At 35.0% G+C, this 13,320-nt stretch overlaps 1 protein-coding gene across 3 annotated transcripts; it reads right to left on the bottom strand.

Moving 5' to 3' along the window:
- Nucleotides 1-411: 411 nt before the first annotated feature.
- Nucleotides 412-13,178, bottom strand: LOC124434356 (fibronectin type III domain-containing protein-like). Of its 3 annotated transcripts, XM_046984238.1 has the most exons (22): nucleotides 13,058-13,178; nucleotides 12,717-12,989; nucleotides 10,082-10,140; nucleotides 9,485-9,784; nucleotides 8,983-9,315; nucleotides 8,592-8,694; nucleotides 8,319-8,524; nucleotides 8,092-8,227; nucleotides 7,349-7,506; nucleotides 6,824-7,132; nucleotides 6,083-6,282; nucleotides 5,764-5,854; nucleotides 5,224-5,544; nucleotides 5,043-5,113; nucleotides 4,554-4,812; nucleotides 4,194-4,306; nucleotides 2,921-3,517; nucleotides 2,475-2,676; nucleotides 1,456-1,851; nucleotides 1,092-1,223; nucleotides 899-998; nucleotides 412-816 (listed from the first exon to the last, which is right to left on the bottom strand). In XM_046984238.1, the coding sequence occupies exons 2-22, from the start codon at nucleotides 12,776-12,778 to the stop codon at nucleotides 609-611; spliced, it is 4,356 nt and encodes a 1,451-aa protein (XP_046840194.1). In that variant the 5' UTR covers nucleotides 12,779-12,989; nucleotides 13,058-13,178; the 3' UTR covers nucleotides 412-608. The 3 variants fall into 3 exon arrangements, with proteins under 3 accessions (XP_046840194.1, XP_046840195.1, XP_046840196.1); XM_046984239.1 differs by lacking the exons at nucleotides 12,717-12,989; nucleotides 13,058-13,178 and adding an exon at nucleotides 10,611-10,759; XM_046984240.1 differs by lacking the exons at nucleotides 12,717-12,989; nucleotides 13,058-13,178 and adding an exon at nucleotides 10,319-10,338.
- Nucleotides 13,179-13,320: the final 142 nt, after the last annotated feature.

The following is a 13,320-nucleotide window of genomic DNA, read 5'->3' on the forward strand; positions in this document are numbered from 1 at the left end:
TACATATTTAATCAGTATTTGGATTAAGTATACAACCCTCCTCCCCACCCCACACAGTACACATGCAAATGTTACGCTTTATTATGCATATGTCTTGAATTTCACGTTCGTAGTTTTAACAGAAAACCCATCCCCTTTCGTAAAGCCGTTTGACATAACTCTTCGATTTGACACAACTAGTGCCGTAACAGATTCTCAATCAGCAAACCTAGGTCACATCGGTACTGTTTATACGTTGGTTTCATTTTCAGGTTTTAGCGACTTACTGGAATATTGTAGCGACAGAAACTACGCACTCCAGTGAGTCAGATGTCACAATATAAGAAAGTGAAAAGTGAAAACAAAAAAGGCTCCTCCAACCTTATCACAATAAAAGGTGGTAAAAACGAGCGGGAAATAATTTTACCGTTGTTTAAACGTAGCTAATTTTATGGTGATAGAAATTAATTACATCGTTAGAAATCTATTTCTTAAGAAGTAAGAACTCCAAATAGGTTGCAAAGTCAGAAAAAAAATACATGTATAAAAAGATGAAAAGTAGATTATCCACAATTTTGAAACGTTCATTTTCACTAGACAAAAAAGCATCTTATCTTGTTCCAAGTTGTTTACACAAACGTGGCCAATGAAGTGTTCTCATCTTCCTCATCCAGATCATCCAAAGGCAACTTTTTCTCATCTGAGTAATACGTACCTAACTCATGTTTTTCATCGTCAGAGTCATCTTCATCATCGTCGTCTCTTGAGTGTTTACTCAAACTGGCAACGTCCCAATATGAAGGAGGAGCATCGCTTCGGCTGGTCACGACAGTTGAACTGCAACGAAGATACGTCATGTTTTTTTAACAAAAACGATTGTCGTCGGTTGGTAACATCACGATATCTTTCCATTGCTTACCTTCTGGCTGACGTCAATGTAAAATCACGAAAACCTCCATCAACATCTTCCGGTTCATAAATTTTCTGTCTTATTCTTTCTTTACGTCGTTTAGGAGCACCTTACAACGTTGAAAAAAAAAGGTTTAACTTTACGATGAATTAAAGACGAATAACTGTATTTACTCAATGCAAGACGCAATGGTAATCTATACCTTCATAGTAAATCTTTTTAAGATGAGATGTCGTACAAAGAATGACTAGAAACAATGCCATCGCTGCACACGTTAAAATAATAAGCGACACAAACCAATCTCGCTGATACCAATACAATTTCTGGATTCTTGCTGTAAATATTCAAGATGTTTGATCATCACAAGATACAGTCTAAATTACAACACTGACAGTGACAGAGCATGTAGTCCTGCTTTTCATATATTTTCATCATACACTGTAAAACAATGAATTAAGATTATGAGGCTTTTGAATTTGTAAAAGAGTAGAAACATCAGTCCCAACCCACACAAGCGAGGAATTAAGTGTCCTAATGCATAAACACTATAATTTAGAGATACATACGAATAATTCCTCCAGTCAAACCAACAGCCCATTCACTCTGAGGTCCTTCCCCTTTCTCATTTTTAGGAATCGTAGCAAATTCGTACAAAGTGTCCGCCACAAGATTTTCAATAACAATCCAAGTCTGCTCACGAGGACCATACAACTGTCTCTCTTCTGTTCTTTCCAAACGTGAGCTCCCCTTACGACGATACACAACATAAAATGTCTCAGGGTACCCCCCGACACCTTTGTGTTCATTTTCAAAGCCCCCTACAGGTCGTAATTCCCATGGATCTTCGTCCATCTCGCCGCCATATTTCTGGAGAGTTTTGGGTTCGGGTTCCAAGAAGGTCACATTTACACCATTCGGACCATATCCCACGACCTCAGGCGTGAGAGGTTTGGCTGGTTTTTCTATGTAAAAACATTACGTCATCATTGATTGTTTGTACGTGAGACAGTGTAAGAACTGCTCTCTGTCTCTTTTGCTTTTTTATCATTAGTTACACAAAATAACTAAAAATATAACGTCGACCGTGCTTTTTTTATTCCAAAGCTATAATCAGAGAATCAGAAATAAAAAACTGAGAAGTTTTACTAAGATAAAAACACGTGACTTAGATGAGAGTTTGATTCCCAACTTCGGGATGTTAATATGCTTGATTATCTACCCGTCAAGTTTTAAATTGAATTCTTGATTATCTAATGACGGATTAGAATTAAGTCTAAATACGGTGCAATCAAGACTACTGTCGTGGCAATATTTTGTCTAATAGCAATAAATGACAAATTTGACTCGACTACAATCTCAGCAGACAGAGAATTGGACGGACTAGTGTCCGAGTTCAATTCTTGTCTAAGCTTTATGTTTTTCAAAGTCAATTTCTGCTTCTCTATTGTTTACTCATCACTAGTTGCAATAAACACTGGCAATAAAATGTTGATAGTGTAAAGACTGCTCACGTTCTCTACTGTTTATTCAGCAACAGCAAAACAAAAAAATGTTATCTTGGAGCTCAAATTAAACTTTCAATTACCTGCAGAATGTGTTTGAAACCATCTGAAGACAGGAACACCCCATCCAGTGTTTGTGTTTGCTCGAATCTTTGCCTCGTACACATTATTAGGGCTTAAACCCCAAATAATATATCTTCTTTCATACCAAGAAACATTTGTTCGAGTTATTCCTTTACCGTAAATTTGATAACCTCGAATTATACCGTTCTCATGACGAGGTCGCTGCATAAAGAAACAAGAATTATAGTGATTAGTAGCGGTAGTGATCTAGGATCAATTTTTTTTGTTTATGGTTTTGGATGAGCAAAATTTGTTGCCAAGCCACCATGTATAGTCAATATTTTTAATGACCAAAGAATTTCTTTTTCAAACTCACATATTTTCTGTAAAATTTTCTACAACCACACGAAATGTGATAGAAATACAAGATACTAAAATAAATCTGCTCGATAGAATGAACACGCACCTTCCACGTGATTTTACAATATTTGTCGTATGGGTACGTGAAGACAGCATAAGGTGGACCGGGGGGTGCTTCAGCTGTGTTAAAAATCAATTCATCAGACCATGGACCCAGTCCTCCGCTATTGTATGCAGCAATGCGAACATGATAAGTTTTGTATGGTGTCAAATTTATAAGTTGCGATTCTTTATCTCTTGCATCTTGATAACATGGCTTACTTGGATCGAAGCAGAGATCTAGGGGATCCTCTCTTTCTGTATCTTCGCCTTCATCCTCACGTTTCGTTCGAACACGTGCAACGTTCACAAAACGTGTATCACGCTTGCTCACACTTCGTGCAATGTCCGACAAATATCGTTCAACTATTGAACTTTTTACATCACGTTTCGTGAGTGCTTTGGCTACCTGTGATTTTCTCGTGTCCCTTTTACGAAGATTTCGTGTTGCTTTATCGAGCGCGTCAACATCGCGTTTTTGTCTGTAACGTTCAATAAGCTCATTTTCTTGTATCTTAATATCCTCGAGATCCATCAACGTATGATTTGGTGGGTTCATATCGTACTCAATATTCATTCCAATGCCACCTTGCCAGTATTGGATCTGAAAATGGTAATTGCTTTGTTGTCATCGTGACATGTCTGCTTTTGGCATATATACCTTCCCCCAGAAAACCGATAAACTCAATTTTCATAAGAAGTTCTTATATTCTTAGTGTATATATTGTTAATGTAATCATTAATCCATGATTTAGTGTATCCATTGTTGTGTATGAACTTAGTTTTGTCTTTTTTTTGTTCAGCAAATGCTCTGATTGACTAATTGGCAAAACGATATTACACCTAAAATAAAAATGAATCCCTTTGATTGGAGTAGAATCATCTCTACACCTTAGTGCAGAAGCGTAGCTAAAAGTTCAGCTTGTCATGTCCTTAGCATTGGCAATATTTTCGTTATCATTTACTAAGCCTTCAAAATTGACTACCTGAACGTAGGCTTGGCAATAAAATAATGACGTTAGAAAATCGTGTTCAGAGCTTTAGAACACATCTTCATTTTTATAAACTTTGATAGTCATAAGCTTTTACATAATTTTTTTTCTTGACAACTCAAACAATTAGCAATCAGGTATTTGTGTGGACTCAACATAGGATGATGACCTTGCAACATAGACAAGCTACGCCTTTGATTTTAACAAGTCTTATCAATCAAAATTAAGTATTACGCAAAAACAAAGTCTCTTTGCATTATTCTAAAAAACCAAACAAACCCTTCTTACCTTGTATCCTTTTATAGTTCCATTTCTCTCTGCTGTCACTCGCCCCCAGCTAATGTCTGCTGATCTTGCAGTGACTCGATCTGGAGTAAGACCCATTGGTTTTGATATTGGAGCTAAAATCACAGAACAAAAAAGAGATAATAAACTCTACTTTATACAAGATAAAATACAGCATCCTGATTAGGGTAGGAGCTGCACAATCCAGCTCATTCTCTTCAAAGCAGTGTGGTTTTTTCAAACTAATAAAGAAGAGATGGATACAAAAAAGACAAAAGCTACAATTTAAATTGGACAGTCAATTCGTCTCCAGCAAACTGTGCACAAAATTTAACTAACAACAAATATTTAAGGAAAGCCTACCATTCTGACCAGAGAACGAGGAACCGTACGTCCAGCTTGGTGCTTGACCCTCGGCATTCGAAGCCAAAATTCTAAACTCCCATTCAACGTTATCACCAGGATTCATTACAGTCACAGAATTCTTGTTGCCATCTAAGTGTTTAGCTGTAACAACATCAGAATCAGTCCAGTCAGCTTGGAGATTTCTTGATGCCGTACGAGGACGCCATTGCACGGTATAATTAAAACCAGGACCTCCCCAATAAGTCTGTGGTACGGGCTAAAAAAGACACGCGATAATTTTCCTGGCTGAATGTTCATTTCAGTTATACTTTAATTCAACGACACGTGCATAGTACTGACATAAGTATAGACGTCTACATTTGGTAGCAGTTATAGTTCAGACTCAATTCATGTCTTCCACATGAATAGAATTTGTTAAGAAAAGGTAACTTCATCTGAATAAACTTTTTTAAAGCATTGTGAGTTAAAATGTGAAATAAAACTTACAATCCATTCTAGCCTCAACTCGTTTATCTTTCCTGGAACACCCTTAATTTCGGAAGGTGAGCGTGATGGAGCTATTGATAAAAATAAATCATTTTATTAAAACCTTAAAATATGAATGTTATTCGTAGTAATAAGAAGTGATTCTGGAGCGACAACTAAAAAAGAATCAATAAAAACCTACCAGCTGGCTTAGTGATGCAATCCGAGGGATTTGTTGGGATACTGGTGTCCCCTGTTCCAATGCGGTTGAACACGGAGACTCTGAAGGATATTTGTGAATACGCTGGAAGTTTAGTAAAGTCCAGTTTATACGACCTTAGGTTTTCATATTCTGAAATTCTGACAAGACGTGTCCACGTAGTGCGGTCATAAGCAGTCGTCCAGTCAATGAAGTATGCATAAACTTCTTCATTGTTTAATGCTCCAACTCGCCATGTTAAACTAGCACTTTTATCCCAACAACTGCCCTCAACTCTAACAATGTCAGGGGGGTTGGCAGGTGCTGTCAACGAAATCACATGTAGTATAAAATTGACATTTATACACGTGTATAAAATTTTGGTTATAATTTATTTTGTGAAATAACTACATATATCGTCTATACTGCAATAATGCTTCCGCATTACCAACGACTTACTATGTCTAATGTATAAATATAGAAAACAGAAGCTTATAAATATTGAACACAGTAGAGGTGTAAATCATTCATATAGTACAGTACCTTTGACAATGATCTCAACATCTTTCCTCCTTTCAATGTACAGCGGTGTTTCTGCTGATGCAATACAAGTATAGGTACCAGTGTCATCCACCTGATGAGGATAAATTATTAACATACATTCACGTGACACGTAGTAAAACAAAGTTAAAGTGGCGGTTGATTCTTTCATAAACTACGTTCAAAATATCACTTTAATTATCGGAGAGCTCAGTTTGGATCAAATACAACCAAGTTGTGTTAATGCAAACAATAAAGTAAGACTACTTTATTTAAAAATAAAAGGGAGCCATAGGCAATATCACTCCAGTTTACCACTTACTATTGCGTCCAGTACAACCAGCCTGTAAGCTTCCTTCACCCAGTGAATACGGGCGCTATATTGCAGCGGTAAACCATTACGTAACCAACGATACTTGATTTCATAACTATCGTCGCCTTCTGCTTCACAGTCCAGTTCAAAACGAAAAGAAACGGTAACATTGTCATTACTTACTGGAACGTTTACCCATGAAATGCCCTCTGTATGAAAAAAGAAAAATCGTCATATGCTCGTACATTGAGTGTTTATTAGAGATAAACAACGAAAGGAGAAGTAGAGTACAAATTTCTAATTTTGTATGCATGTTCGTTTTCGACCCAGGCCTCTGAGCCATACCGCTGCTTTTGCAAACATCTTTTCATATATCTGTAGAAGATATCGCGTCAAATTTGACGGTGTTGGTTACAAAAGGCCCTTAATAAAAAACTATTTGCTGTCAACACCTTCAAATACACAAAATAATCATGGAAAGATAAAATGATAAAATAAGCCATTCATGGAAAGGATAATGATTTAATAAGCCAGTCATGGTAGGGAAAATCAACCCCGTATGACCCGAACTTCCTCGAAAGTTCGAACATGTTTCGTTTGGTGATTGTTGCTGTGATGCTAGAGTGGGTTCTAAAGGGTTAAACAAGCCATTCATGGAGTTATTTTTGCTTCTGTGACACAGAAGTGCAATCACAAATAATGGGGTATTTTATGCCTCTACACAACAATGAAAAAAAAAATAAAACTTACTGCCGACTTTTGCAACACTGAATCCTTCAACAGAACCTTGACGATTCACAGCACGACAACTGTATGAACCTTCATCACTTTTTTGCACATTAGAGATCAACAGATCGAATTGATTACTACTAAGTGTATAGCGGGATTTATCGGCGCCCGGTCGTACAACACCCACTCCATCCCTCAAAACGATCAAGTCATTCTTTTTCCACGTGACTTTCGGTAAAGGAGAACCAAAAACAGGACATATAATGATACCAGTGGTATTTTCAATTAGAGTTACAGGACCCATTTCTTGCTTGAATTCAGGTTTCTTCTCTAAAAGCAAAACAAAACAATCAACATAATTCAGATAAACCACAAACATTTACATCATACGCACGCACACAAGGAAGAAAAAATCATAAAAATTGTATTTTAAAAGAGTGGGTTTTCTGTAAGTCTTCAGTCGTATTTATAAATTATACACAACCTCTTAAAGGAAGGTCCTAAGAAGAAATATAGCGAACAAAATTTCAGAGATGAAAAACATACCAAATACTTTTAATCGGGCGCTGGAGTAAAGAATATCCAGTTCATTAGCTGCTGTGCATTGATACATTCCATTGTCTAGGTCTGTCACATTTGTAATTGTAAAGTAAGATATTCCTTCGTTTTTTCTATCATCTATGACTATCCGACCGCTTCCAGTTCTATATACACACAATAAAAGATAGAACTGAAATGATCGCATTCTTTACTTTGTGAATCAAACATCTTTAACTGGTTTCAGTTTAAGTTTTGGTAAAACGCAACTACGCAAAACTAATTAAAATGACAACAATAGTATTTCCTCAGTCATGGGAACAAAAGACTAATAATTTATTATTTTAATAGGCAAGATTACCCTCGAACAGGTTTAGCTATGAGTAAGGTCAACAAAGTGAACAAATCAAATATCGCTTACGAAAAATGACATAAGGACACAAACAACTTAAAGATGAAATTTTAAAAAATCTTTTTTTATCGAATGACTATGGAATATAGTCAAAACATTACTTTAAATTTCCATCTCTTGACTCGTCTTGTAGACTAAGCCTTCAGTAAACAAGATGATGCTCTTCTGATATAAGTATGTGTCGAATATTTCTTACAAATGAGGCGACAGAATGAAAAATAAATTTGAAAATAAGCTGTTTGAAGACATTAGTTGTAAAACAGCCTGGGCGGAATAATATATGTGTTTTAAAAGAAAGTTCTTTGTCCTTTCAAAATATAAAATGTTTTAATTCACTAACTTTCCGGATAAATCAACTCCGTCTTTGAACCAAGAATATTTCACTCCACCAAATGCACCACAGGACCATGTCAAACGGCTGTAGAGAGGTGGTTCTGTATCTTTTAACTGACCATTTGTCATCCATTGAGGCTGTTCTACAGACATAAGATTATCAAAATAAATGAAAAAATAAAAGAATCGTAAATTTCTTGAAAGAATTCAAAGCCAAAAACAGTTTCCAACCACCTGCAACAGTCACCACTCCATCTTTCTCAGCTGTTCCTTCAGAATTCTCTGCCTTACATCGATATTTTCCAGCTTTACCGTCTGCCACATTTGGTATAGTCAAATGCTGGTTGTAACGTGCAAGCCTGAAATCTTTTCCATTAGTTATTAATTCTTCAGCATTGTCAATGCTATTAATTCTGTACCACTTTAACTTTGGCTGAGGACTAAAATCAATAAAAATATTTAAACCCTCCGGCGGACGCTTGACAAATATTAACATATTATACTTACTATCCCACAGCAAAACACTTCAATGTTAAAGACTGTGTATTTATATCTATAGTTTTACTTCCAATGTCTGTTATTATGTTTGGTCTTCTTCGTGTTGGTGTAACTATAAAAAAACCACCATTTCATCAGTATTTTTACTATTATGAGTGCCATACTTATATATGAAAACATCTCCTATTTATGGTACTTTTAAATAACCTTAAGAGAACAATGAATTAGCTGATGAGGATAGAAAAAGACATAGAAGGGTGTTTATGTATGATCAATAAGGGATATGGTGCAACATGAAAGAACATTGTATAACCTGAATGGGATAGCAATGTACTAGCTGAGAGAGAATTAGTATCACTTAAAGTAGATATAATATTACCTAAAGAAAATATAGCACTACCTGTAGTTGTCTTTACAATGATAATTTTCTTACTGTCACGTGAAGTACGATCATCGTCAACTTTGGCACTGATTTGACAAAAAATTCCATTATTAATTTTGATAAAGTCAACATCTGTATCGCGGAGAATAGAAAAAACCAATGTTCCATTTTGTAAAACAAAATAATGTTCTTTAGCAGGTAATGGTGAACTTTCACCATCAGCGTCATACCACCATCTATAGGTGACCCGCTGACTTTCTTGATGAGGTGGACAATCTATCATGAATGGTGAGCCCACTTCACCATTTACATTAGAAGTTTTACTTGAAGCATCAAGAAATTCACCAACAACTGCAAAATGAACAAAATCTTTATGACTAAGAATAACATTGAATTCCCAGAATATACTAACAAACTTCCCATCACAACTTTACACAACTGCAGAGTTCATAACGGAAGGCATACATGAGCGTTCCACATTTGCTTCGATTATTACATAAACCAAAGAAACTTGACCTACTTGTAAACTGCACGATGTGTTTCCGTCCAAAGATGGTCCCAATGGAGTTGCTGACAAAACACTGGTAAAAACCATCATAACTTTTGTCAACATATCCAATAATAGGTCTCAGTGTTGAAGAGTTTGTAACTGGAAACTTGAGAATGTAATCAGGATCCACTACAAGGTCATTATGTTGCCATCTGTATTTGAGATTTGTTCCTTTTGCCTGGCATAAAAATCCTTCAAAGTCTTTTATGTAACCATAGTAGTCTCTAATTTCAGTAGTAATCAGCTGTGGTTTTTGTTCCTGAGTGTTGCCTGTAAATGTTTATTAAACTTACATTAAACTAAACTACTCACAAAATCATAGGACAAGATTTTAAGCCTCGGTCATAATGTTTGACGATAGCGATAACGATGAATGATAACGGTAAACTACAAGGATATTCAATGGTCACACACCAACGATAAAATCGTTATCGTTATCGCTGCAATGTGACCGCACATTAGAGTTTGAATAGCGAGCTATTTTTTTTGCATCGTTATCGGATCGTTATCGGGTGCAATGTGAACGAGGTTTTAATATGACTTTATGGAATTAAGTGTAGACGCTACCTGTCGATGCGAATGCCAAAAAGACAACAGAGAAAAGTACCCAAATCATTTTTGTAGAACTAGAAAATAATGCAAACACGAACAAATATTAACGAAAGCCCAAAAGCGACATACACAAACAATAAGAGCTCGTATATTGAAATTCTTTCAAAGACGATATCTTTATTATATACATAACTCTCGCTGAACGTTGCTAACGAAAAAGACATTAAAATTGAATACTAAATATGCACGTACCTTTACATTCTCCCAACTCAAAATTAATTTATTTACTTTATTTTGGTATGTATTAACAAAACAATGCATTTTTGCTTTGATACATTAAAGTATATTGCGTTTCATATGAAACTCAAAGACAGAACAACACAAAAAAATATTTGCTCAATATCAACATTGGCAACCACCATAGGATTTTGACAAAACAAACAAGAAAAGGGAATTTTTCAATTGACATCAAGATGAGTTAAGCACGATAGCAAAAATTAATGTAGTGAGTAAAAACGCTAATAATTTGGAAGCACACCCTTACCTTCAAGAAAAAAACTAAATAGACAAATTTTGAGACCAATTTTTGATTCCAGAACATGAGTTTTTCATGTCTAGAATAATACTTTATGTTCTTCCATGCCTATGTTAAAGTCCTACGAAAGCTATTTAGCTTTGACAATGTGACTAAAGGAATTTGGGCGACAAGTATATTCTAATTGTTGCACAACTTAAAAACTAACTGAAAAACACTTTGCTTTAGGCTTTAGTGGTATATTGAAATATTAACAGATATTGAAGTTTTTCAAAGTCAGTGAACTGATATTGTGTCTATCTGTTCGTCAACATTTCGAAATATTTTGGTTATCGAAACAGATTTGATACTTTGGAATCACCGCTCGTGTCTTACGCTTTTTTAATGGTTTTAAATGGTTTTCAGTCACTGCCATAGGTGCAATTTGCGATTAAAGTGAATTGCTTGAACCAGGTAGTATCGTTACATGTTTGTAGATGTTGATCGTCTAGTTAAGTAAAGTCTTTAGAAGGATTGTTGTAGTGTTAATATTGACTGATGTTTCGACATCCTGAGCAATAAACCATCTTTAGAGTAAACGAAGTGTAAATATCAATCATGACGTAAAACTAGACAAACAAACACAACAAAAACGCTTGTTTTAGCATATAACAGTTATCCCTGTCGAAAGCTCGTCATCAAAAAGACAGTTTCGAAAGAAGCGTCAGATTTTAAAACTGGAATGAACGCACTTAAGCCTTGACAAGAGAATCTGCTCATATTCATAGCTGAAAACGTATACAGGTAAGTAATAATGATAAATTAATGCTAAAACACAGCTTAGTAATAATTTTTTATACCATTACAAATGCAGTGGTATCGCCAGCATGATCTGGGGGGGGGACTATCATTTATGTATGTTTTGCCATTTTAAGGTTCTTTGAAATCAATTGACTTTTGGATTATAACATGCATATATGAAACAGTCCCCACCAATTATTAGATTAACGACCTACTGAAATGTATTTGAATGATGCTTGCAATGCATTTCGTAAAATAGATGGTCTAAGCGTTCGGATTGCAGACGTATTTTTAAAATAGTTAAAATGTCGAAATATTGATATTAATGAGTTTTTAGCCTACGCTAGTTTTGATGGATATTGTGATATTTAATAAGAACTTATAAGAATTTTAAGTATTTCTAACAAAAATAGTTTCACTTCCTGCCTTCTAACATGCACTGCATGGTTTGTTCGCAATTCTCACTTAGAATGAACGGTAGCCACATGCATGTGACGTTCTATTGGCTGGCATATTTAAAAATTGTAACGGAGCAAAGTCACAAAATATGACATAAGGGATTATAACTTTTAATTTGCTTTAAAAAAATCATCAAAAATTGTCTTCATCAGTATTGTCTTCATCGCTCCTATTTTTTTCTGAGAACAAAAAGGCTTTATATTTAAACCAAAATATAGTTTATACATATGCAAATGTTCTACTTGTCTAGCCAACTGCCAGCAGTGATAGCCAAGCGTACCAAGGTGAAATGTAATGTTAAGTACTTAAAAACAAATTAAAATATTACATTCCAACGAAATGCTATTCTTTTTACATGAAATTATTTTGCAATTGCATCATTTTGGAGCATTTCATTTTAACTAGGTTGCCTTAGATGTCTAAATAAAAAGCTATAGCTATGTGAAGCGTAAAAATTTGATGAAAATAACTTCTCATTATAATTACATAATACATGACTATTGTTCACAAATCTACATGTTTTAAAAACGAAATTTGTCCCACTTGCAAAGACTACACGTTATACATCTTCTTTATCAATTTAATGGCTCATCATTTTTCGAAGCGGTACTTATTTATGATTTTTTAATGTTGAAAATTTGACATAAAATAATAAAAAATATCGTTCATACGTACAATGACAAAACATAGGCAAAACCTGTTGCTGTTGGTTCGTACTGCGCCTGGTTTAAAAGCATTTATAACACACAGAAAATAATTGGTGCTGTTGATGTTATACAAATGACCACAAACAATTTAAAAATAATTAAGAAAAAATAGTAGTAAATTACATTAAAAGTTTTTACGAAAAAAGAACTAACAAAAAATGTACATTACCTTTTCTTAGGAAAACTCATAGACGTCAACAAATTAATCCACATAGCATTTTTTTCCCTCATAACGCACTGACTAGCCGCTAAAAAATAAACAAATTGACGCCATCTTGAATTTGACCGCACCTCACTTATGCACTGATCATATTACAAGACTTACCCTGGCTTTACATTTACATGACCTTGAACCCCTTATCCCTAATTCTAACTCAATTCCCAATCCTAATCGATAGACCCAAAGATCAACTGCATTTTGATTTCAGTTTCGGCATCTTCACTAGAACATCGCAAAAGAACCAGATGAGATTGTACACGGGAAAGCAAATGAACAAAAAATAATTCTACCAAAACTTCTCCAATGAAAAAACTAAGTTCTCTTTTAAGATTTCAAGGCATCACTTTGCTGACTTTAGTCTTCAACACACGTAGCTTCTCTTCATCAGGAGTTTTCTGCAAGAAACCATTTTAAAAGTTAAAGTCATTAAAAGGCCATAACTTCAGTTGCGAGAATCTTTCAAGGTTAACCCCATTTATTTTACAAATCATGTTTACAATCAAGATATGCGTTTACAACACTTAAAGTATCAGTCTTGTTTCATGTATTTATT

Source organism: Xenia sp. Carnegie-2017, unplaced genomic scaffold, assembly GCF_021976095.1.
Source record: "Xenia sp. Carnegie-2017 unplaced genomic scaffold, XeniaSp_v1 HiC_scaffold_14, whole genome shotgun sequence".
Classification (NCBI taxonomy): domain Eukaryota; kingdom Metazoa; phylum Cnidaria; class Anthozoa; order Malacalcyonacea; family Xeniidae; genus Xenia; species Xenia sp. Carnegie-2017.